Below are 24411 nucleotides of genomic sequence, written 5' to 3'. Positions count from 1 at the left end.
GGCGTGATGAAGCAGGCACTTTAGACTTTTAATTGTAATATTATGAGTTACTTTGAATGGGCGTGTTGGACGTTATGCCTTCTAACGAGAAATCGCGTTAAAGCGACAGTTCACTGATGAATGGTTTGCAATAGGCTTCTGAAGCAATGAGCTTTCAACGTATTAGACAACGCATTGTTCAGAATCTCTTTGTCTAAATACCTTCTACCTTATTCAAGTAATGTCTTTATACTTATGGCCGAGACATGTCTGATATGCCTCTTCAGGCGAGCTTCAATAACCACAAGCTGAAGAGGTTGATATCACTACACATCAGAGCCAATCATTTTCAATAGTAACAACTCATACCAACTGCAGTTCCGAGATATGACACCTTATTCTCAGTCGAGTGGGTGTCGAAATTTAAAATTGCTGAGGAAGTGGCTGATGACCTGACGAACATACCTGCAACAAAGAGAATGGCCATCACGCATGCTTACAGGACTCTAAAAAACTGCGAAGCTTGTGCAAGTGAGGACAAAAATTATATAGCTAATATTTCGATTGCGCATACGGACAATGAACGTTTATGAAATGAATAGATGATTTTTGTGCCTTAGTAGAAACAGTACCGTCATATCGGATACTAATCCTCCCATTCTCCAGCTGACGTGCCACGTGAGTTACCGTTCCATCTGGATAATAAAACCAAATAGTGCGGCGAGAACTATAGATGAAATCTAGTCAGATTGGTTCCACAGCAACGTTTGTTTGGCTACTCACGTGCAGATGATGCAAGGATGAATCCAGCCACAGTGAAGACGGTGGACAATTCTCCACCTTTGAGAGCCCATACCATTGCCACTCCAGTGGAGATGACGCCAGGAATAGACCCAGCGATTGCCACCCGCCAACCAGACCAGCTTTCAATGAATTCAAGAGAATGACGTGCATTATCTTGTCTCAGATAGAACACCCAATCCACGTAATCCCAGGTGGTTCCGGTTTGAGAGATTTTCCAGGGGCAGTGAAAGTACGCCAACATCTCAAAGAAGGCATCGGGCGCAAGCTCAACTGTCTCAAATCGAGCGCTACGATCACGGGTGAACTATACCATCTTGAGTTTCAGTACAGCCAAGTAGATTAGACGAACGTACCTTGACTAGTTGGAACGTGCGTAAAGTTTTCAGAGAACACCACCGTCTCCAGAAGCTACACATATAAGTGTAGTAAACGAAATTCAACTCCTCGAAAAATCTCCGATCATTGTGTACCAAATGCGGGTCATTCATTATCATGCGCCTTGCGTCATCTGGATCCGGGTACGCACCGCTGTCAATCACCTCGATTGTATTGCCGACGTAGCATCCTTGACGCCGACAGAATACATTGAGTGTACATATCGACCTCCTAGTATCCCATTCGGCAGGATTGCTTTTTGATTTTCGAGGAGGCGCTACCTCTGGGTCCTGGATTGGCTCCACTCTCCGCTTCTTGCCACTATGTTTGATTGAACCGGTACTGCGGCTCCTCAAAGGCGGAACTGAATTGCTTCGATACGTGGGTCGTCTGCTTGTTGCTGGGAGGGGCATACTTGGAACGGCATTGGTGTCTCTCAGGACGGCACGGGGATCGCTTTTGGAATGAAAGTGGCTCGCTGGGTCGTGACCGAGGCCAAAGCTTCGAGAAGCCATAGTGGCGGCTCATAGAATGGTTGAGGGATATCGTATTGTAGGCTGTGCATGCAGAAAATAAAGAAACTGGCGGATTTCTCGTGCACGTTATATCCATGGTGAGGCTGAACAAAGCTTACTTCCAGTTGAGCAGGATGCTAGCGACTCATTATGCAAGTACAGGGTAAAAGATTCCTCGTTGGCCTCCCGTTCATTCGGAAAAGACAACGATTGGCTTAATAAGTGGCGCTTTATGGCTCGTTATCCATAAGCAAGCGGGGACATCGATCAATAGAACCATGTGCATGTGAATGATTATTTGGATTGCTGAGTAATACTAAAACCTGTGTCTAGACCAGGTTCATCTTTCCAAATCAGATTTTGAGCACATATCTTCGCTGACCGGTCTCCGTTCTTGTGCAAAGCACTCGCTTTCTCATGCCTTATGCCCACGCCCCCACCAAACTCATCCCAATAGCGCCCAAAAACACGAGTAAGCATGCATAAACCCTGCGCTTGCCCCGCAGAACGCGCCAGCTCTCATCACTAAGAAAATCCTCGGCCATCAGCTCCACGAGCGATGCATATACCAACAGACCAGCAGAGATTGCATTCATGATTCCAACAACTAGGAGACCGACCTCCGAGTCGGGGCTGTAAAGTGTGTGAAGTCCCAGGCCAATGGCTTGCCCGACCGGTGTTCTGCATGAGATGTGAGCAAAAAAGAAATGTAAAGGCTGCAGCCTTGCGCAATGAGAAGAGACTCACGTGCAACCATAAGCCAAAGACATCATCCAAGGCTGGATGGCGTTCGGCTTCCATTTCAACGCCGCAATCCTAGACCCTAACGCGAGGCCCTCAAATGTTTCTACGCAATTGTCAGCCAGACAGCTCTTTTCTGTCAGTCTTTCCGGGGGAGGCTTACGGTGAAATGCGATGGCAATCAGAAGGATGATAAACTCCTTCCCAATCGACACGCTCAACGCCATACCAATGAAGATGCTGTGAAACAAAATCCCCATCTCAAGCAGCATGCACTGCAGCAATGCCTTCTTATGCTCCTGCTCTGGCGTCAACGGCACGACGCCTTTCAGCGGCTCGTGCTGGCTCTCCCGCATCTCTTCTTCCGCCATCCTCCGCGTCTCCGTTGCTGCGTCTTGATCCCGCCTCTCGCCCATATCCGTCAGCCTGCGACCGACACTGTTCGACCTTCCATTCCACGGCCCCAAATGGCGCAAATGCAGTCCCTCCCCTCCCGCTCCCTCCGCCGACCCCCTCTGCCCTCTCACTTCCTCTTCCACCTCCTCCTCCCCATCGCCAACCACGCTACTCCCCCGACTCCCCATCCTCTCCAACCCCCCACCCAAAACCTGCCCCCCTTCCTCCTTGTGCCCATGCATGTGGCCGCCAGGCGAAAACACCATCTCGACCGTCGCAATGAAGAAAATCGCCAGCAAGCATATCGCGCCGGGCATGGCCTGGTAGTCCTCGGTCCAGAAGTTGGACAGGCAGGGGTCGCCGAGCGACGTGAAGGCCGTCGGCAGCAGGTGCACGAAGGCCGTCGCGAGCAGCACGCCCGTGCCGAAGTGGCGGGCGCAGAAGAGGAAGGAGGTCAGGCGCCGGCGGCGATTGGGGGGGCGAGCAGTAGCGGTAGTAGTAGTGGAGGAAGACCGCGCGGCCTTGCGGTTGTTCAGGGCGAGGGTGAGGAGCGGGAAGGCGCAGGCGAGGGTGGAGACGAGGAGGATGATGAAGAGGGCTGCGACGTGGAGCGGGGTGTTGTAGGAGGTGGTGGGGCCGCGGTTGGGCCCGGCGCAGGTGGATGCCATGGTTGGTTGGTGGTGGTGGTCGTGGTTGTGGTGGTGGTGATGATTTGGGCAGGGTGAGGTTCAGGTTTGGCGGAGTTTACTCCGGGTTTCTTGCTCTATGCGGCGGCGGGGTGGAGGGGGATTTTCTGTTTGCGGCCATGGGATTTTGTAAGATCGTGGGTGTGGAGGGAAGGGCTGAGGAAGAAGACACTGATGGTAGGCGAGGTCACCGAGCCATGGGGACGGAAGATTCAGGGCCGCGGGTACGCGTCAGATATAAACAGCGGTACGCCATAAAGGAAAAAACGTGAGCGGGAGAACGGGATCGAAAGTGTAATGCGATGCCGCCTCAAGCCCGAATGCCAAGTGCCAAGCCCGCGTGGAGAAGTGGGTATGCCAATGAAAGGCACGACCGGTTGGGCTTCGCACGCGGGAATCGGCGAGCTGGCTTGGCGCCAACACCTCGCTTCTCACGTGCGGGCACCTTGATGATGACTCTTATGTAAAAGGCATGCGGTATCGCAAATGTTTCGATGAACAATACATATCTTAGATCCCAATGGATAGTGTTTGAGAGACATGTCGTTGCTGTTGATCTCTTGGAAATAGTACTATGGACACGGCTAGTAAGCTTGTTATTAAGGTAGCAATACAGAAGGAAAAAGCAATTCCTCTGCGCAAAACTGAAATGATAATCATCTAGAACGCTTGTCGTTCCTCAACCCAATGAAATAGCAACTTATACCTCACGCTTGTCCCATGACTGCCTTCACTGTGTTCTGGGAACGGCTACGCCTTACATCAAGCTGTTCCTTCTTGACGTTCCAGGCAGCCAGAGCCTCATCGCTCAGTTCTGTAATGTTAACGTCGGGCTTGCTGTGCCATTTAACGACAAGCGCATTATTCCTTGTCTGAGACCTTTCGGCAACCCAGCTCCGTAGCTCCGGACGATTGAGGAACCCTTGCCCCGCCGACATAGTCACATACAGCTCCTCGAGGGCGGGCATCTGACGAACTGCGCGTCCCATGGCCACTTGAAGCGCATTTAGATTCTCTTTAATCGCGGCCCGTCTTTCGAATCCGGTTCCCGATTTTTCAGATTCAAACAGGTCGAACCGTTCTCCTTTAAAAAATCGAAAGGGTCAGCTACTGGAGTCTCAAACTGGTCAATAAAATTGCTGGGCTAGCATTGCGTACCATAACAGTCTGTTCGATCGCATAAGAGAGCAAGACCCTTCAAGTTGGGCCAGTAAAGGGCCGGAATGGCGGAAGGGTCCTCATTCTGGCTGGGCCAAAAAAGCGAGGGTGAGATGGTGAAGTCATGCAAACGCAACCAGCGTAGCTGCGTGGACAGATTCCGCAGTCCGACGCACAAGTGATCTGTGCCGAGCGGCATGGATGCTGGCTGATCGCTTGTGCGTGGTGCGATGAATGCTTCGAATCGCTCGCACGTTTTGGGGAGCATGTGCAAGTTTTGTCCCAGCACTTTGTCGCATTCTGTTAGTGACCAACATGGGCATGGGTAGAAAAGGAGACTACAAACCTGTACGGTATTCCTGCCACAGAGGCAGATCTGCGCTTGATACATCATGCAGCTGGACAGCTACCCCGTTAAGTCCTTCCATAGCCGCCAGGAGATGCATGAGCGAGACTGGCCATACACGCCAATCCCAAACGTCACTTGCTTCCAAACCTCTGGAGATGTGCCAAGGTCTGTTTGTTCCGAAATCGAAAACACAGCGTACGCGCGGCCACGAGACGACATCTATGATGTTCAAAAAGGCTGGGTCTTTCGAAGAAGGCAATGTTTCGGGGCCGTGCTTCTTTATAGGCGCGTGGTGTAGGTTTAGCCTTATCCGTCTGTCTGTCGGCCACTCGGCCAGAATCTGCCAAAAGTCGCGCAATGATTCAGAGAATGCCTTGTCATTGGCTGCAGAACCACACTCTGAGTGAGCCTCGCTAGAGCTCAGTGGAAACTCAAGGCTGGCTGTGAACCAAATACGGCGGACATATTTTTTGCGGCGTTCACCGTCGCGTTCCATCATCTGCTTAAAGCGGCTGGTGGATGTCGAGCCTACATCTCTCTGCCCAATGATGTGTGGTGCAGTTACAAAGAGATTCTGAAAGCTGTGGTACTCCACGAGTTCATTGAATGATTTGTTGATGCATGCGTAAGGGGCGAGCCTTGGTCTGTTGTGGGCTGATATCTTCAATTTCGTGTCTTTACGAAGAAGGATTATGAGTTTCTCGATGATGATGATCTTGATATCGACAGGTAAATTTTCCATTTTTACACTTAAAAGATGTGAGGATTTGGAGAAGTAATGGATGTGAGAGAATACAAGCGGTGAAATAGTTCAAGACTGCTGCCTAGATTAGCGAGAATGTCACGTGTCATCTTTGATAGTCATCGGTCCTTTCATCTAAAGATGGGTAGATTACCGGGACACCTTTCCTAATTTGACGAAGGATTTCACCACTTCCAGAGGACTGACAGAGGAACGGTTATACGTGTGCATGATAATGAGTGCTTCTGCATATTGTCAACTCGATAGTTTCGCTTAGATTGGAATACGGAACAAGGTATCTTTTTGGTTGTTCCTGCTTGTGGGAGAGGGAGTTGAGTACCTTGTGAGCCATATAGATACTAATCTAAATAGAGCTTAGTATACTTCTTGTGTTCATAGTGTTGTTTGCCTCGTTGAAGGCAAACGAAGTTCTATTTGCCACGTTCAAAGTTGCCGACGCTGCACGCTTTACCCTTTAGAACGCCCTACCGCTAGGGTACAACTCGCTAATTGGTTGACAGAGTACCAACGCCTATACGCTATCTTTTAAAAAGCTCGGGGCTTTGCCGACTCGATATGCCCCCGACAATGCCGGTTTTACAAGACCATTGGAGCAGAAACTTTGGTTTGGTGTGTCATGAGAAAGTTCCACCCTACCACTGATCAATAGACATCGTTTTTACCCCGCTTTATCTGGTTACTGCTGTGCTGTATGTCATCAATATCTTCATGCATAGATACTCAGCGCTAATGCATCCTGTGCGTTGTAGGTTTCACTGGATGCGGGGCAGCTTTCTCATCATACACACAACAATAGCGACGTCCAAAGCCGTCGGGCCTCAAATATTAAATCAATAAGCTCCACAGATGTGAGTGACAGGAGCACGGTTGGGCATAAAAGTTACAGGTTTTCTACCTGTGCATCTGTCACATTAATCCTACGGAGATAGAGCAATGGTGAGCTGGGTGATACAAAAACGGCAAAACGGCCGCTATTATGTTACTAGGCTAAAGTGCCTGACGTGTCGCATGACCTATGTGGCGCATATTGGGATCTATCATTGGGCGCAAGGTAGGCTTTGCATGCCGCCGTTATCTCCATAAAATGGATATCATTTAGGACGTCAACCATCACTGTCGCCACTCGCCGGCCTGATCCTCCTCCCACTCGACATCGAGACTACCAACTACACAGCCATGGAGTTTCACACCGGACCTTTAACCAGTGTTGGGTACATCGCAGCACATCCTATTCTCGTTACTGCGGTGGCAATACTACTGTATGGTTTATCTCTCGGCCTGTACCGATTGTCGAGATTTCACCCTTTGGCTAAATTCCCTGGACCAAAGCTCGCCGGTCTAACGTAACATTCCGCATACTGACCTACACTGCTGAAAATGTGCTTACCCACATTAGATATTGGTACGAGATCTATTACGACATCTACAGACCTGGCGACTACACCAAGGTCATCATCGACCTTCACAAGACATACGGTACGGGTATCAGCGACTGTCGTTGGCGTCGACAGTCTTTAACGCTTTGCAGGGCCTATTATCCGAATAAACCCAGATGAGCTCCATGTTAGCGATCCCAGCTTTATCGAAGTTCTGTACACGAACTCGGGCAAGAAGCGAGAAAGTCCACCGTGGCACACGCGACCATTTCAGTACGCCTCTAGTAGATCATGTATTTTTGCAAGGCTGCTGACCACCGGCGCAGATTTGAAGGAGTATGCAGAAGCTGCAATGATGCTTGAAATACATGGGACTGATGCTAACGTAGGCGCATTTCGGTACCGCCAACCACGACCTACATCGCACTCGTCGGGCTCCTCTGAACCGGTTCTTCTCCAAAGCAATGATATCGAAGTTGGAGCCCGCCATCAAAGCAAAAGCAATCCATTACTGCAAAAACCTCGAAACCTGGGCTGGAACCGGCGAACCGCTCGACCTTGTCACGTCTATCTCATGCTTCTCGACAGACGTGATTACGGAATACCTATACGGCGACGGAAACCATTTTCTGGATGACCCGCGGATGCCCCTGAGCCTTTACCATCCAATCCACATGGGCGCTGAGTCCATCCTCTCGTTTAGGCATTTTCCGATTTACATGCATTTGTTTAATGCCATCCCCTCGTGAGTTTGTACGCCAAGTACTAGTTCGTAGATTAATAGTGTACAGCTCCATCATGGAACGCTTAAGCCCTGTCAGTGAGCTTTGGCGTCTGTTTCGAGTCGACGCGCGTATACGCATAAGAAAAATCAAGGAAGACGTCAATCTAAACGTCCCAAAGTCACGGACAACCGTGTTCCATGAGCTACTCACGAGCGATCTACCGGATTCCGAGAAAGGAGTTGAGCGAATGGGTATGGAAGCGCAGTCACTAGTTGGTGCGGGAATTGAAACTGTTACCTGGTGTAAGGCCTTCCACGCTGACCATGACCGACCCTAATGAGTGACGCTTTGCTGTAGGTCTTTCCGTTGCTATGTTCTACCTGCTGTCAGCTCCAGAGGTAATTGCGAAGCTTCACGCTGAACTTGAGACCGTCATTCCCGGCACAGATCCAAGCGCCTTCCCTTCGCTGGCGACGCTCGAGCAACTGCCATACTTGAGCGCTTGTGTTAATGAAGCTCTGCGTCTGAGCTATGGAGTGGGGTCACGTCTTCCGCGCAGCTCCCCCGATGAACCCATCATCTACAAGAATGCTGATAAGACGTGGATGATCCCTCCAGGTTATGCAGTCGGGATGTCGAGTTACCAGATTCATCATGACGAAACATTATTCCCCGACAGCCGGACATTCAAGCCAGAGAGGTGGTTGGATGAGCACGGGAAGAGGAATAGACATCTTGATCAGTACTTGTTGAGCTTCTCCAAGGGATCAAGACAGTGTCTGGGAATGAAGTGAGTACAGTCATTTTCCGCGCACAGTAATTGGGACGCAGAGTTTCTAACAGAGAATATCTTGCAGCCTTGCCCAAGCGGAACTATTTACATTGCTGGCGATGTTGATCCACTGCTACGGTCATCGCTTGCAGCTCTTCGAGACTACGATTGAGGATGTAGAGTTCCATCATGATGCCTTCATCCCTGCAGTCAAACCGGGGAGCAAGGGGATTCGGGTGTTGGTGAAGTAGAGCGCAGATGTCCCTTGTCTTCAAAACTCGGTAGATGCAGAAATTGTATTTCTGCTGAGTTTCTCAAAGGTTGTGCTTGCTTCTACAGTCACCGGTTCATGATAGTCTTTCTGTAATAAAGCTCAAACATGTTCAGTATTCGGTCATTCATTTCACTCAACACGATGCAATACAACGGAACAAAAAATTGGCATACTCATGGAACAAAACGTCCATAACGTCGTCATGAAGATTGTTTTCCTGCTTTCAAGGACGAAAAGAAAGATCATTCAACTAAGAAGACCCGTCGTTTTCACTTCCCTCGCACCACCATCTCGTCTAAATGGGTATCAAACCCGTGTGTATATATACAGAAAAATATGAGAAAAGAAGAATTCACCACAGAAGAATCAAAAAATGATATGCACCACCGCTCCCGTTATTTACTTTTTGTTTCGTTTTTTTTCTTAGTCGCTCGAGACGACGACGACGCGGCGGCCGCCCTTGAAGAAGCTCAGGGGCCACCACGACGAGCCCGAGGAGCTCGACGAAGACGAATCGCTGGTGGTGTCCTTAGAGCTGGATCCGCCGAGGCCGAAGAGGCCACCGAGACCCTCCAGGCCCTCAAGACCCTCGAGACCCTCAAGACCGCTGAGACCGGACGAGCCGGAGCCAGAGCCGCTGCCGCCGGCGATCGGGGTGAAGATGCCACCGATGCCAGAGCCAGTCTCAGTTCCCGAAGACTCACCACCGAAAGGCGAGGTGCCAGTCGAAGAGCCGCCAGCAATGGGAGTGAAGATACCGCCAATGCCGGAGCCGGTCTCAGTGCCGGACGAGGAGCCGCCGGTGGAAGAACCGCCACCGAAACCGGAAGAGCCGCCGGCGATGGGAGTGAAGATACCGCCGATTCCAGAGCCAGTCTCGGTGCCGGAAGAGCCGGAGCCGGAGCCAGCCTCAGGGGTGGTCTCGGGGGTGGTAGCAGTGCCAGATCCAGAGCCAGAACCGGAGCCGGCCTCGGGAGTGGTAGCAGTGCCGGAGCCGGAGCCGGTCGAGGTGCCGCTGCTGCTGTCGTCGGACGAGGAAGAAGAGCCAGAGGACGAAGAGCCGGAAGAGCCAGCGCAGTTGTTGGCGACAGCGTTGGCGAAGATGGCGTAAGAGTCGGCGTTGTTGAGGGCCTGGGAGCCGGTGAGCTGGGTGGCGGCGCTGTAGCCGTAGCCGAGGTCGTCAGTGCCCTTGATCTCGGACAAGTGAGTGAACTCGTGGAGGGTGGTCGTGGCCTGGTCCTGGTCGTAGCAGGTAGTGGTCAGGTCGGGGAGGGCGCTGTAGTACAGGTCGCAGTTGACGACGAGCGAGACGGAGGGCATGGTGTAGGCGAGGACCTGCGACGAGCAGCCGCCGACGGCGTACTCGGAGGGGACCGAGTTCTCGTCGCAGTAGTAAGTGGCGGCGCCGGAAGTGGTGCTGCCGCACTCCTCGGCGACGGCGTTGAGGACCTTCTTGACCTCGGAGGCATCGGCGTTCTTGAAGATGTCGCTGAAGGCGGCGTTGTCGGACGAGGCGGCCTCGGCGGCGGCGCTGGCCAGCTTCTGGCAGTTGGTCATGGCAGTCTCGGTCGCCGTCTTCTTGTCGCCCGAGCAGTCGGTCAGGGTCGAGCGCTTCTTGAGCTTCTCGATCTTGCCCAAGAAGTTGCGGCGGACCTTCTTGGCGTGCGAGGCCAGGACGTTGGCGCGGACGCGGTTGCTGAGGTAGGGAACGGCGCCCTTGATGACGGTCGAGTTGGCCTCGGCGTAGGGAATGGCGCCCTGGGTCAGGATATCGAAGTCACCACCGGCGGACAGATCGTGCATCTCGGCGGCATCCCAAGTAGCCTCGATGGAGCCTCCGGCAGGGATGTTCTGGAAAGAGTCGCTGGTCAGGTTGTTGGTGCCAAGACGCTGGCGGATACCATCAAAGGCAACGCGAGACTCGGCGCTGTAGACCTCGGCCTTCTCGATGGAGGCGCTGTCGAGGAAAGTGTTGCGGATGAAAAGGTTGAGGTCCTTGTCACCATTGTTGGTGACAGTGGCCTTGATCTCGCTGTTGCTGAGAGTCTCGAGCTTGACGTCCAGGGGAGTGACGCGCTTGTTGAGCTCGACAGCGGCCGAAGCGGCCACGGAGGCCAGAGCGGCGTGAACAGCAGCAGTAGAAAGCTTCATGGTGAAAGGAAGGAAGTAGGGAAGGTAGATAGGAAGAGAGAGTGATTCGTAAGAGCAGCGTCAAGCTGGTAGTGACAGAAAAGAAGAGTGACCGAAGGGAGTCGGCGACCTGCGCAAGGATGGGGAGAAGGAAAGTGGTGGTGGTGGTGATGGTGGCTTGAGGGGAGGTAGATCCGATTGTTTTATAGCAACCGCTGGGGGCTGAATCAATTTCCAGGCCCAGCCCAGACGGGCGGATACGCGAGCCGGAAGACTCTCGGTTGGGTAGGAAATGCGGGGACATTCACATAAACAGAGCGTGCTAATCACGGGGATGCTGGTCAAGTCCGGGGCCTTAATCTAAGGGCAACGCCCTATCTGCAACGGTACCGGGCTGCCAAGGCGTGAGTGGTCGAGGGGGAGAAACGGCGATCCGTTTCGTCCTCTTCGGGTATGGAGCGACTCCGGAAAGTAGAGCGGAGGCCTGAGCCACTGACGATGCAAGTCACGAAGTGCGTTGGCACGGCAGTGGCGATGGCCGGACGCCACGAGTCGGCGCATTAGGTGATGGCCTCATGCTGTATAGAGCGGTAGCCAATGGGAGGATGCAAACGTGGAGCATGAAGGTGGGCGAAAGGTGAAACGGATCAACCAGGATGAGGATGGGCGCCATGATTGCTGTCAGAGGAAGGCGCCTGTGCGTTAGAAACGTCTTGGGCGAATCCCCAAAGCTTGGCGAGGCAGGGCCGGCGCTTGCTGGTGGCCAAGGGCGGCATCGTCCGAGTTGTGGTTGGACGCGCGGTGATGAAGGTGAACGGGAAGCGAGCCGAAGAGCCCTGCGTGTGTGGCTGCGTGGTCGATCGGCACTCGGCAGGGGTAAAGGGTCCTCGGTGACGCCGTCGGCGCGCTGAAGAAGCCGGCTGGCGCGCTGTCCGAAAAGCTCCGGCGGCCGTCGGCGAGCACTGCGGACGCACCCGACCGACCAAAACATCAACGGTCCCAAAACCAAACGCTGTTTCTCTGGCCAGGCTGTGGCGACGACAACGCAGCGCAGATGTTGTTATGCGCGCGGCTGGCTGCGTGATCCAAGCAGTTTAGAGCCCGGCTTGGCGCATCGGGCCAGGGGTTTGTTGCGTGAATCGTGAAACCCGCGCCGCTTCACCAGCCTCGTCGCTTCCATCCAAACCGGAATAATGACCGTCTCGAGCGTTTCAGCGCGCCCGTCACCTCACGGCAGCGCCTCGGCCGGCCTCGCCGTTTGCACGTTTTATGCGTTTCTCGGCGGGGCTGATCTGCTGATGTTCCCGCAAGTTTTGCGATCGGGACGGCAAGGCAGAGAGGACCTTCGTAGGGATGGCACGCCCAACCTGCGTGCGCAAGCTTCGGCCTGGCCGCAGTAAGCATAATAATTTGACTTTGCCCTTGACTCCACCTGCTGCCTGCTTATTTCGACCCTCTCGCGAAACTCTTCAGCCTGGTCTCCACCTCCCGTCTTTTTTTCCTGGCCGCATCGTCAACTACGTCATCGCTGGTCGGTGAACCTTATCACTCCACAACGTGAAACCCTCTCGACAACCAACCACCTCGACCACAATCCACCCATGACCAACCTGACCCTGCGCTCCTTCGCCTGCGCCGCCATTCTCCTCATTCTCATCTACAACTTTTCTGCGTCTCTCACCAACTACATCTGCATCCCCTCGGGCATCACCTCCGTGCCACCTTTCCTCACCTCATCCGCCTCATCCACCGCCGACATGGCCAACGCTGTCGACCCCTCCACCCACCTCCGCCTCTCTCTTGCCCAAACCTCTAAATCTCCGCCCACCCTCTCACTTACCGTCACCAACACCCACCCCAGCGCCGCCCTCACCTTCGTTACCTGGAACACGCCGCTCGACGACGCCCTACTACCGCTCGGTCTGCTCGCTATCACCGACCCTACGACCGGCGAGCGCCTGAACAAGGACTCGATCAAGATTAACCGCATGACGCCACCCGAGGCCGACGCTTTCGTCTCGCTCAAGCCCGGTCAAACCAGTGAGGAGCACGTCGTCGAGCTGCGGAACGGTCCGCTCGTGCCGCTCGAGAAGGTGAAGGGGGGAAAGGTCCAGGTGAAGGTCCAAGGCCAGTGGGGCGACGTGTGGGTGGATGAGGAAGTTGGGCCGCAGCGGTGGGGTGAGAAGAGCGGGAAGGGCGTGAAGGGGGCGTTTGACAGTGGGGTTGTTGAGGTCGAGGTTTGAAACTGTGTCGTGGACGGCGGAGGGGAGACAGAACGCTTGTACGACTATTTGGAGATGCGGGAGTGACGAGTTTACGGAAACCACTCGGCGATTCGAGACCGACTGCGATCATGCTCGACGTTGCTGGCTTGGAGTAGCCATTACGGCCCTTCGGAACAGACTGTTGTTTGACGGTAGCTGGACTACCACGGAAGCGGTTAGCAATGCAATCGACAATTCACATGTTCATGTGCTGCAAAACCAAAAAGAAGTGAGATGGTGCATGGGTTGAGTAGTCATGCATCCCTTGAGATCGCTGACTCAGATTGATGAGCCTTGAACCAACGACCACTTGCCACGGCTCCTCGTGCCCGGCACGCGGCTTGATGCTTCTCAAAGCTTGACAATCACCAATTACGCATCGGCGACGCGTGAATTATACGCACAGTAGCTCTCGGCGATCCTACCAGTCCTGGTTTGACAGCACGATCGTCAACCCGGCCAGCGGCTCGCACGTCCCCCGGCCTAGGGGCAACCTAAAACCCTGAAACCTAACATTTAGCTTCAAAGCCGCTAATCGAATCAGGAAGGTCAGCAGAGGATGGACCACTTCGATCAGCAAAACACCCTGCGATCGGACTCCTATGCAAAAGGTACGGTTGTAACACAACTGAATATACGAAGAGTACCAGATCGGCTATGTGGCAATGCGTGCGTTCCTGCATGAGTTCTGCGCCACCGCTCATCTCGTCCGCATCGCGTCATTTCCGCCCGCCGAAGCCCCCCGTTTCAGAGAAACAAGGCCCCGGCGGATTCCCTTTTGAGGCACAGATGCGGCACCACGGCACGATGGCTGCCCCGAGATAGATATTAGAGAGCCGTCTGGAACATTAGGGGCTTGTAAGTCATTGCCTGAACGGGTCATCGTACCAGGATGCCTCCCCGGAGAGTGGTGTTGCTACCGTGGGTCTGGAGGTGCCAGCACGAGAGATCCAATGTATCCGGCTCGGGTGAGCACCTGCTTACCTGATGTGATAGATGGCTGTGTAGTTTTGATCAGGTAATCTTGAGGGGCTTCTGTTCTGGATGGCTCCTGTACCTCGGCTTTGGAAACTTTTAAAGGGGAGCTTTTTAAAGCTGTCGATTTGCGGGATTGAGACTTAGCTGGCTGAAGTCTTTTGAAGGGGGAAAAAAGCTATAGCGGCACATGTAAAACTTCTCCTGCAGTAAACCTTCCAGGTATTAGTGGCGACGCAGTGTTCTATCCATGCCTTCGGCGCCTCGATGTCGGTGTTGTTGGCTTGATCACTCGCAGGTGGACGATTTGTCTCAGTAAAAGCTATCCTTAGAAGCGAGAAGGATCCCACAAGCGTTGCTGGTAGCGAATATGCGGAAGCATAGGTGGCATATGGTTTCATTCAATGAAAAATAACAAGCGTTGCGGGTAGAGCGTGCCTCCAAGAGACCGAGGATTCTAGTGAAAATATCAATACGACACAATGACACAATAGCCAGCAAAACTGACAATTCTGAGATAATTAATCATTGCTCATCTATTTCTCATGTAGCTCCCCTTAAAACCTTTAAAATGCCGCTGACGTTTCTAAATTATTAGAGCAAAAAAGCTCAGGAAAATTATAATGAGGACATTTTGAATACTGGAAGGCGTAAAGCAACCTACAAATCTCGATTCAACCCTCCTATATAATGTGAAATAGGACTGCACGATAAGTGATGATACGTTTGGACTTGTATTTGTGCAAGCGTTTAGTTAGTACGTCCAAACGAGTATATCAATTCAAAGACAAGCTGATGATCGTGCGAGAAAGGTCAGGCTCTACATAACAGATAAATACATTCCATCACTAATCAATAGAAGAGAAACGCATACCAAAACACGACTAACTGTCAAGCAGGCTTTGCCTATACCTGTATACACTGAAATCTAAGTATGCAACGACAGAATCTGAAATAAGAAGGGTGCCATCAATACGCAAAAAAAAAAAAAAAGAAACATTTCACAGATGCTACGACTCAATTTCCACGCTATTTCTTCTTTCGTAAGACTCAGTATTCTCTCCATCTTGTTTCAATGGTGAGTTTGCACTGGAGTCGGCCTTCAGAGTCCTTGGATAAATAATACTCTAAAGGCTTCTTGTCGTTCATGGAGATGAGGGATTCTCCACTTTTCACCCAAGATGTGTAAAAGCGCCCTACGTAGGAAGATGAATTTTTCGAGAGAATTGTCTTAGCTCTGTTGATAACTCTGCGTACTGAGTCGGTAACGGGAAACTTCCGTGTCTGTGGGTCGATGACTGGCGATCCGGAGAAATTGAGGAAAAGAAGTTTAACTTTAACTTCCCGAAGATCTTGTTCAAAGATGATTTTTAGCTGCAATAACCATGGGTGACTGTAAGATGGTGATACTTACTTTCAGGCTCTACTCGCGTGGTGAGGTCGATGACAGCGGAAGTAGAACTTTCGTCTTCACCGGTGCTCCTCATCTTCTCTTGACCAGAGGCCGACGAGGATCTGGCCACCGATGACGCTTCAGTGGACAACAATGAACGAGCGGCCGAAGCCCAGTGCGTGCGTAAGTAGCTGCACTTGATTTGCAGGTTGATGCAACGGACGCACGATGACCGCGTCGTTACGCTTTCAAAGCACAAAAAGCCAGCTGTCCTACAGGGCTCACAAGGGTGGGAGTGTTTGGGTCCTATCTGCCCTTTGCCAACGGGTTTCACATTGGCGGGTAACCCTGAGGACAAACGAAGTAGCATGGATCCCAAGTCCACTCGGGAATGCCGGTATTTCTCGAAAACTCCCCGGTATGTGAGATCGCCGAAAGCAGGGCTTTTCCACTCGTGTGGTTTAAGTGAGTTCCCTTCAAGATCGAAGTCCAAAGTTTGAAAATACAAATGACCCCTCGAACTGGGTGTAGCAGCCACTGCATGCTTCGTCTTAATCAGGGTTCCTACAATGAATTTTCCGTCAGGTGTCTTTGCCCGGAGCATCGACTCATGCTCACTCTCTTGTGAATCATCACCGAGCGTGGCCGAGGGATCTGTGGCAGACTCGACCGGTGGACGACTTGGTGGCAGCGAGGTCGTGTGCAGCCTGGGTGACTTTGTCGGTCGGCCATCTGTGTTGGACCCTGGTGTCCGCCTCTTGTGTCCACGAGGAGAAGGCGGGCCCTCATTTGTCGAAGCGTCAACTGTTATAGCTGGCCGATCTCTGGGCCTGGAAGAGTTTCCTTTAGGTACTGTCCTGGATGAGGTCAAATCCGAATTCGCGGATCGGTGAGCGTTGGGAGATCTTTCGGATGGGGGCGTTGGGGTGGGTTGGGCGGTCTCTTCTTCTTCGTCCTCGTCTTCCTCTTCTTCTTCTTCCTCCTCCTCCTCCTCCTCTTCCTCCTCATCATCTTCTTCTTCCTCTATTTCTTCCTCTATTTCTTCCTCTTCTTCGGGATCACTTGTCGGTCAATCTTTCTTTACGTAACGGACAGGAATAACATACCGTAGTCATCGAGGACACACCCATCATTGTCCTGGCCCTTGGCGAAGCACACAAAGTAAACTGGGAGATGCGACTCCAATGACGAACCCGATGAGGATGATCGCCGGGCTTTTGCAATAGCTTTCCAGAGCCTCTGTGAAACATCACTGTCTCCACTGCACGGCATATCATTCTGGAAGTGAAGATGCACCTCCGCATTTGACTCCATAACCTCGTAATAGTCGAGGAGAAAATCTCGAAATGACTGTGATAATGTAAGTACACTGGTGGAGAAGGTCGTTTGGGTTGTACTGGTACCGTCAAATCTGCCACTTCTCCTGCTGGGACCTTTTCAATGGGCTCGCTCTGCGTTCCATCACCTGTGAAGAGCGTGAACTTCACACACGCCATCCTTGAGTACGGAGTTTGGACTGGGTATGAAGAAGAGGGCGTTAATCCTATGAACAGTTGGTGGCTCCCTTCCCGATGGAGCGTTGAATATTGCTAATAAGATTGTCGCGTGGATTGGGGGGGCGGGATATCCATACATGGAACTACAGCGAAGCGTTGTAAAGCGGCCAGCTGGGGAGTTTTGTGAGAGCTGGGCGACGGTGAGCGGGTAACGGCGTCAAGAAACAGCGGCTGGCAATGCGATTACGCGGCAAGCGATAGGCGGCAGCGAGCGATAGATATAGTAGAGTTGCCACGTAAGTATTATACGTCGCGGAAGAGAAAACGCGGAAAAGAAAACGTGGAAGCGAAAGTGTGGAAGCGAAAATGTGGAATGAAAACGTGGAATGAAAATCTGGAAGAGAAAACGAGGTTAATATATTGCATACTTTCGCGGAGACGCGTGTGTGCAGGCTGCGCTAAGCGCGAGCTCACATGACATTCCATTCAATGCAGCCAATAGGAGCCTGACAAGGAAGATGAGACAAGAAGTATGATGAGGTCATTACCCATAAGTTACACAGAAAAAAAACTCTTCAATTTGTGGTAACCATGGTTCTGAATTCGCTGGATCCTGTTGAGGTCCCATAACATCTTGATCTGCTTCAGTGCAGCCTACCAAATCCTTCAGAATCATCAATTAGGACTCTAGAGTGTAAGTAGACTCCATGCGAGAGGCGGATATAACAATCTTTGCTTCAGGTGGATATACGTAGACTTGACCAACCTGCAAACAAACTGCTCTGGCTAGTCCGATAAATACTATCAGAGCAAGCCAGTCTGCTCTCCCCTTCGTATGATCTTCGAGATCAGTCAATGCACCACAGTCTCTCCTTATTGTCCCACGTTCCATATGAAGCTGTATACATATTCCGTCCACCAAGGTGCACCAAGTATTCTTTCGCATGTTCAAGTTTTGGCACATCTTCCTGAGCATCCAGGTTAGGGTCCCTCTTTATGTATGATATCAGAGAGTCTTCGGCATGGGCACTCTCACAGGACAGCATTCCAGAATCCCCACGACGAGCGTACGTCACTCCATCAGCTACTTCGTAGATGAAGACCATAATGGATTCAGTAAACAGGTCGAAGCGTTCAGGGTCTGAAATGTTGGCCTCGCACAGCAGCGCAATGTGTGTGTAGTCGGGAGTTGCAACGGTAAAAACATTGGGCTCCTCCCCGTCCCTATCGGGAAGCCAGTCGTGTTTTACCATATGATACATCTTGCCGTTGCGATCTTCTATGATGAGATACAGGTGGATGTCATGCTTGAGCTGGGATGGAAGATTATCCAAGATCAGGCCTGGTGCCTTAATCATCAGACCCCGCGGCGTGATTTTGGCATCCCGGTCATCAAAAGTGGCAATGTAGTCAGGGTTATTAATGCCCATAAAAGACCTTGGGGCCCACCTAAATCCAGGATCTTCCATCTTCGGGCCATTCCAGAACAATAGCCCTTGGGGAATGGAAGGCAGATGCGTCAACAGGGTCTTCATGCGGTCCTCACGCGATGCTTTGGCGATGCTGCCCATATCAGCTCCTAGAAGGCTGCCTAAGCACAGCGCTTCGTCCTGGATGACGCTGGTGCTCCTCCGCGCCAGAGCAAACGCGACATCGGTGACCGAAAATAGTTTCCCTGGGGCGTATTCGCCGTTTAGTTGCCATGATCTGTCTTCGCCGCCGCGAATGCGATTTTCGATGTTCGTGAGGTCAAAGTAGTTGACCCAGCCTAGCGCGCAAGTATACTGATGCTCCAAGAGTTCTCGCAAGAAAGGATCGTATCTCAGAGATGAGGACTTGAATCGCATATGGAGAGTTCTGGAGAGGCATCCTTCTTGCAGCGTCCAGAGCCGCGATACCCACGCCGATAAAGATATGTAATGTAGCGAATCGATGATGGGCAGGTCAGTGATATCGATCCCCATTAGGTCTGCGGAGAGGACGAGGGTATCGGCAGCTTTCCGGTATGTTTCGCCCATCAACTTGATGGCTATCTTTTTGGTTTCGCCTTGCTGTGCTGGACAGCACAATGTGTCGATCCAAAGTGGTGTCATCTGCTTATCAGATTTCTTAGGGTATAGTGCTTGGTCTTGATACTGTACCAGTTCTTTGAGGCGCTGAAGCTGGCATATGGGCATCGAATTGCCGTGAGGGTTTCCAAGGCCATCAGACCAGACATGCGATATGGCAATGTAGTCCGCGTGGTCCTCAGAATCCAGGTCGGTGTAAGCAAGGGTAACTTTGTCATCGTCTCCCAGGGTGATTAGTGGCAAGTATCCACATTCCAATACCGCGTCCAAGTCATCTTCATTGACGCCCGCAAAATTACACTTGCAGTCTGGCTGGACATGTTTCGGCTTGTAGGTTCCCTCTAAAACCTGGAGGGCAAGACATTGGGTCTGTGTGCAGTTGCCATGATCAATCGTTTGCGCCTCGAATAATCGTAGTTGAGAGCAGAAGTATTGGGTTTCGAGGGAATAGCCAGCAGCAATAGAAACCTGCCTGGGGCACCATCCCGCTCGAGCCATCTCATAGCTTAAGATGTCGATGGTCCCATGATAGTCCTTGAAAATATCAAAGCGGTTTTCTTCAACTTCAACACATGGTACTATACACCCTGAATCTCGGTGTTGTGTAAAGTCATCCGGGTACATGGATTCCGCGACGTAGGCTAAAAACCGGGCGATTCCTGCCAAAGAGATCATGAAATATGGGTCCAGAGAGGGTCTGGGTGTGCCGCCAACAATCTTTTCGTTGATTCCGAGTGCCTGCTCCAGGCATTTGTCGATAAATGACAAACCTTTCCGAAGCAGGTTCTGTTCTGTCTTCTCCACCTCTATGAATTCTTGCGCAATTTTCAGTAGTCCTCGCGTGTGAATGTACGTAAGGCCAGAATCATTGTCCGTTTCAATGAAATCCGAAGGTCTCGCTAAATTTCCGAAAAACACATGAAGCAGCCCAAAGAAAAGCCATTGTTGAAGGAATGACGTTGCTTCCTCTGGTGTTCGTGTGGATTCTGCATGGCCGAGCTCAACCCATGTAGATCTCTCCATAAGTTCGTCATAGCTCCAGCCCATGCGTTCGGGATAAGTGAGGAATTCTTGTCCGTCGTAGCTCTCTGTGCAGTAATATCGCACTCGAGGGATAGGGCGTGCCGGGTACTTGGGAATGCGGAAGTGGTCCATGGAGACGATTAGGAGGCTGAACTCTGACTGGAGAACACACCTCAGAAACCGATAGTAGATCACTGACGGAGAGTGTGTGTCACTCACAGAGTGAAAAGCACTAGGAGCGCGACGACGAAATGTAACAAGTGCCCTGGCTGGTACTAGAAAAGTTTGCAATAGCAGGAGTAAGCTGAAGGCGTTGTTGCGGGGCGTGGCGCAGCCTGTTGCCCCGCTCTGCAAGGGCACCTGAAATATCATTGGCTATCAATCTGACCCCGAACTCGCAGCGTCGCCAGGTTAATCTGTTCACAAGGAAGTAGTATGACCTTTCATAGCAGCGAGGATATACATGAAAGGTCCAGATTAGGTACGTAAGAACACAGTTAGCTATTGCACTCGGGTTGGAACATAATCATAAACGAATGCAGAATAAGCTTTGTATGAGACACCAGGACAAATAAATTACGCTTCCCTGGAACAGCAAAATGAGTGTCAAGGTATCTTCTCAGGGATGTCTGCCTGGTCCTGAACTAGCCTTCTCTTGCCAATTGCTTCTCACATTATTCGTTACTCTCCGGTGCTCCAACCCGCCTGTCGCTCTGTTTTTGCAATGCCGACAACCCATGGGTACCAGTCCGTTGAAAAGTCAGAGGGGTCTTTGACAGCCTTCCAATGAGTATGTGAGGACCGCTGATCGCCAGAGGACTGACCGGGAAATGCATCCAACGCGTGTTTGGAGCAACAACACTTCCCGCCGTTTGGACGTGGCTCATGGTGCTGAACAAGCTTGCCACATCAAAAGGCGTCCCAAGCGCGAGATGGTCCTGTAGTGCCTTGTCAAGACAACGAGTGAACGACTTCGAGCCGGTGTAAGCCTCAACCTCCTGGTCGGCAGCGGTGAGGGCATGCAGACGCGTGAACTGATTGACCCTGTTGACGCCGTTTGCCAGGTCCGAAAATTGCGGGTATTGAGTGGGATCCAGGCCGACGAACGACCCGCGCGGCACGGCATTTCCGGCGTAACAAGCATCGATTAGGAGAAGGTGGTCGTACATTGAGTGTTCAATGAATCGCCGTTCCAGCTTTTTCCAGTCTAGTTCGCGGTAGCCTGCGATGGAGAACTCCTTGTTGGATTGACTTGGCGGCACCTCACAACCATGGCCACTGTAAAACAGAATGACGAGTATTGGCATGTCCTTGAGTCCGCTGGTGCCATCGATTGCTCTGTAGAACGCGGCCAGATACTTGTCGACAGTGTCCTCGGGGCTCTTGGAGGGGATGCCGATTCTGACGACTGAGAAATTGTATTCGATTCGAAGGGTTTTGTGGAGATCGTCAAGTTCTTGGTCCAGCGATTTCTTAATATCACTCTCTTGCCATTCGAGCATAATGCAATATACTCTCTTGTACTGTTCACCCATGGTTTTCGTTGAACTCGAATAATTAATGATTCCGAGAATGTCTTTTTAGCGTTGTACTTGTGGGAGACGAGGATTTGCTGATGCACGCGGCATGGGGTACAATTTCCGATTGAATTTGAAAAACAAGAGAACTTTCCAATTTATAAGGCTGTCATTGCAACACATTTCTTGAAGGAATCCTGCCACAATAAAGCCGGTAGTAAGCGGCTGATCCACCTTATGCATGCGACTCCTTTCGTCCATCAATTGCAGCTTGCCACGTCTGCTGAAGGATGGGCGGTTGGACCAATAAATTCTCAGAGGCTTTCCCAGTGGCTTGCGTAATGCTAGGTTATTGAGCGCAAGGCTGTAAATTTCCCAAAAAGGTTGCTGATCAGTACTCGAACTGGGATGCGACTGCAGGGCGAAGTTGGCGATGATGAAGGAGCGGCTGGCGAAGCTCTTGAGGTCCGCCTAGCGATCCTCGACGGCGACCGGCATTTTCTGTAGCACCAGCGCCGGGCCGCCGAGGTGGTAGTCCGACGGGGTTGCGCCTCTTCGTTGCGTCTCTCGTTGCCCCAGCTATCGGATGTTCAGCCCCCAACTCGCAGTGGAAGGGAAGCGCAAAGGTGCAGACCTGCGGACCAAGATTTTCTGTTGCCGCGGAATGGCGGGCTCAGGCCATGAGCCATATCGGCGTTTGAAAGAGAGATAGAACTGAAGATGGTATGGTGGATGTTTACATGATTCTTGCTTGAGGAATTGGCCCGGTATATCGTATGTTCTCCGGAGGTAGATTATCCATCTCAACTAAATCAGTAGTACTTCTTTCACGCTGGGGCCCTCTGAGTCGCTTCCGAAAGGCTGCGATAGCTTTGCGAAAAATAGCGAGGGCGAACATGGTGGGCGGGAAGAACAAAACTTGGCGAGAGATAAGAAAACGCAATTCGGGGCATGCGGTGAGTTAAGTACTGCCGAGTAGCGCGCGAAAATTCGGCGGTTAAAACCGGAATTATGTCTGGAAACACATGACCCTGGATAGTGGAAACCTCGCAGAACCATTGACACTCCATACTCATTTGTTCTACAAAAGGTGGTACGAGGTATATATTTGAAGGTTATTGCCTCATAATTGTCTCTCTCGGAATTGATTCACACGCATATAAAGTTTGGTTCATGGTTCTCGCTTCCAGCCAGACTCTGAACCATTGCGCAAACGAAAAAGTATAAAAAAGAGAAAGACCTAGAATCTAACTTTACATCGGTACATTTTGAACTACGCGACAGTCCATCCTGCAGCATTCCGGCTCTTGATGCGGAAGTCACACATGTTCAGCCATGGCGCTATGACGTATCGAGTCAAGGCGCGCGGGTGATCGACAGACAGGGGTCCCTCAGGAGCTCCGTGATTCTGTGCGCCGCCCACACTCTCACCGTGCGCCTCCGCGTCGACACCTCGCTTCTCCCACTCTTCCAGCGATCACGGCCGCACTGTCAAGATGAAGGTCTCAATCACCGCCAGCCTCGGCCTCTTCGCCGCCACCGTCCTCGCCCACGGCGAGCACGGCTCCCCGGAGGTTCCTGCCGACGCCGACTGGGCTACGCGCCACATGGCTGGTAAGTCTGCTCACGGGCTCCGCCTCTTCCGCTGGTAATGGTACGCCTCTGGGGCGTTTCCGCAGTCCGCTGCATCCATTGACCGGCCAATGACTGTCGCATGCCCTCGGCCAGCTCGCAATTCAGCTTTGTCGCACATGCGCTCCTTATCTCTGCTCAAATACGAGACAGACTGTCGCGAGCAACTTGCTGACCGCTACTGTCACAGAGGAGCACCACATCGCCACCTTCGACGCCAGTACCTTCTTCACCCTGCATGACTACGACAGCACCGGCAAGTGGTCGCCCGACGACGTCCGCAAGACCTATGGTCTCCTCGACGAGAGCGCCGCCACAATCCCGCAATCGAAGAAGGACGAGGTCGTCAAGATTGTATTCCAGTTGTTCGATAAGGATGACAGTGGCGATATCAGCAAGGAAGAATACGTTGAGGCGACCAATAACGGCGTGAAGCTGCCCGACTTTGGCACCGGGCCTGGTCACCATGGCGACGACGAATACGAATATGAGTACGTAGTTCCGGGTTGAGGCTGTTCTCGGCACCGGGCACCGAAGTTGTGCTGGACTCTTTGCGGAGGCTCTTCACGATGTGGTTCCAGATGGCTGCCCAGCCATAGCGGGCTCGACCAAGCATTGAAGGGCGATGGCTGACGCGCGTCACAGAATCCACCATTTTGAGAAGTACCACAGTGGAGATGATGTCAAGGAAGAGGATTTGATTCACCCGGAGGATGTAAGAACCGCCAGTTCCTCGACTACTACAACCGACTGATGGCTTTCCAGATTGAGCATTTCGCGAAGCACGACCGTCTCGATGCGGAACAAGAAAGATTGGAGGCTCAGGAGAAGATGAGCATAGTCGAGGCAAACATCCCTGCAAAGTTTCGCCGGAACAACTAGATACTACTGACCTGTATTAATTAATAGTCTTTGGAGCATTCTTCTCACCCTGAACAACAGCGATCCGCCATACTCATGGAAATGATTCGGCAAATTCGACTCCTGAGCTATCTGAGT

General features: G+C 51.9%; 7 protein-coding genes across 7 annotated transcripts; 3 read left to right on the top strand and 4 right to left on the bottom strand.

Moving 5' to 3' along the window:
- Positions 1-2095: 2095 nt before the first annotated feature.
- On the bottom strand, positions 2096-3478 carry LTHEOB_4681 (Zinc/iron permease; the record flags this gene model as incomplete). Its single annotated transcript, XM_035513742.1, has 3 exons — positions 2096-2354; positions 2421-2520; positions 2578-3478. 3 exons carry the CDS (start codon positions 3476-3478, stop codon positions 2096-2098), a joined length of 1260 nt encoding a protein of 419 aa, XP_035374730.1.
- A 3464-nt stretch (positions 3479-6942) lies between these two features.
- Positions 6943-8890, top strand: LTHEOB_4680 (Cytochrome P450; the record flags this gene model as incomplete). Its single annotated transcript, XM_035513741.1, has 8 exons — positions 6943-7109; positions 7163-7242; positions 7295-7415; positions 7469-7478; positions 7532-7887; positions 8009-8169; positions 8225-8657; positions 8725-8890. 8 exons carry the CDS (start codon positions 6943-6945, stop codon positions 8888-8890), a joined length of 1494 nt encoding a protein of 497 aa, XP_035374729.1.
- A 446-nt stretch (positions 8891-9336) lies between these two features.
- Positions 9337-11064, bottom strand: LTHEOB_4679 (Peptidase M35 deuterolysin; the record flags this gene model as incomplete). Its single annotated transcript, XM_035513739.1, has 1 exon — positions 9337-11064. One exon carries the CDS (start codon positions 11062-11064, stop codon positions 9337-9339), a length of 1728 nt encoding a protein of 575 aa, XP_035374728.1.
- A 1580-nt stretch (positions 11065-12644) lies between these two features.
- On the top strand, positions 12645-13286 carry LTHEOB_4678 (uncharacterized protein; the record flags this gene model as incomplete). The annotated part of the gene is made up of 1 exon (XM_035513738.1): positions 12645-13286. One exon carries the CDS (start codon positions 12645-12647, stop codon positions 13284-13286), a length of 642 nt encoding a protein of 213 aa, XP_035374727.1.
- Positions 13287-18019: 4733 nt separating this feature from the next.
- Positions 18020-19018, bottom strand: LTHEOB_4677 (Het domain-containing protein; the record flags this gene model as incomplete). Its single annotated transcript, XM_035513737.1, has 1 exon — positions 18020-19018. One exon carries the CDS (start codon positions 19016-19018, stop codon positions 18020-18022), a length of 999 nt encoding a protein of 332 aa, XP_035374726.1.
- Positions 19019-20937: 1919 nt separating this feature from the next.
- Positions 20938-21798, bottom strand: LTHEOB_4676 (Homeobox domain containing protein; the record flags this gene model as incomplete). Its single annotated transcript, XM_035513736.1, has 1 exon — positions 20938-21798. One exon carries the CDS (start codon positions 21796-21798, stop codon positions 20938-20940), a length of 861 nt encoding a protein of 286 aa, XP_035374725.1.
- A 1478-nt stretch (positions 21799-23276) lies between these two features.
- Positions 23277-24294, top strand: LTHEOB_4675 (putative calcium-binding protein; the record flags this gene model as incomplete). Its single annotated transcript, XM_035513735.1, has 4 exons — positions 23277-23394; positions 23603-23903; positions 24058-24127; positions 24178-24294. The coding sequence occupies 4 exons, from the start codon at positions 23277-23279 to the stop codon at positions 24292-24294; spliced, it is 606 nt and encodes a 201-aa protein (XP_035374724.1).
- Between the last annotated feature and the right edge of the window lie 117 nt (positions 24295-24411).

Source organism: Lasiodiplodia theobromae (genome assembly GCF_012971845.1).
Source record: "Lasiodiplodia theobromae strain AM2As chromosome Unknown scaffold_12, whole genome shotgun sequence".
Lineage (NCBI taxonomy): Eukaryota > Fungi > Ascomycota > Dothideomycetes > Botryosphaeriales > Botryosphaeriaceae > Lasiodiplodia > Lasiodiplodia theobromae.
This window is presented reverse-complemented; position numbering and strand designations above follow the sequence as displayed.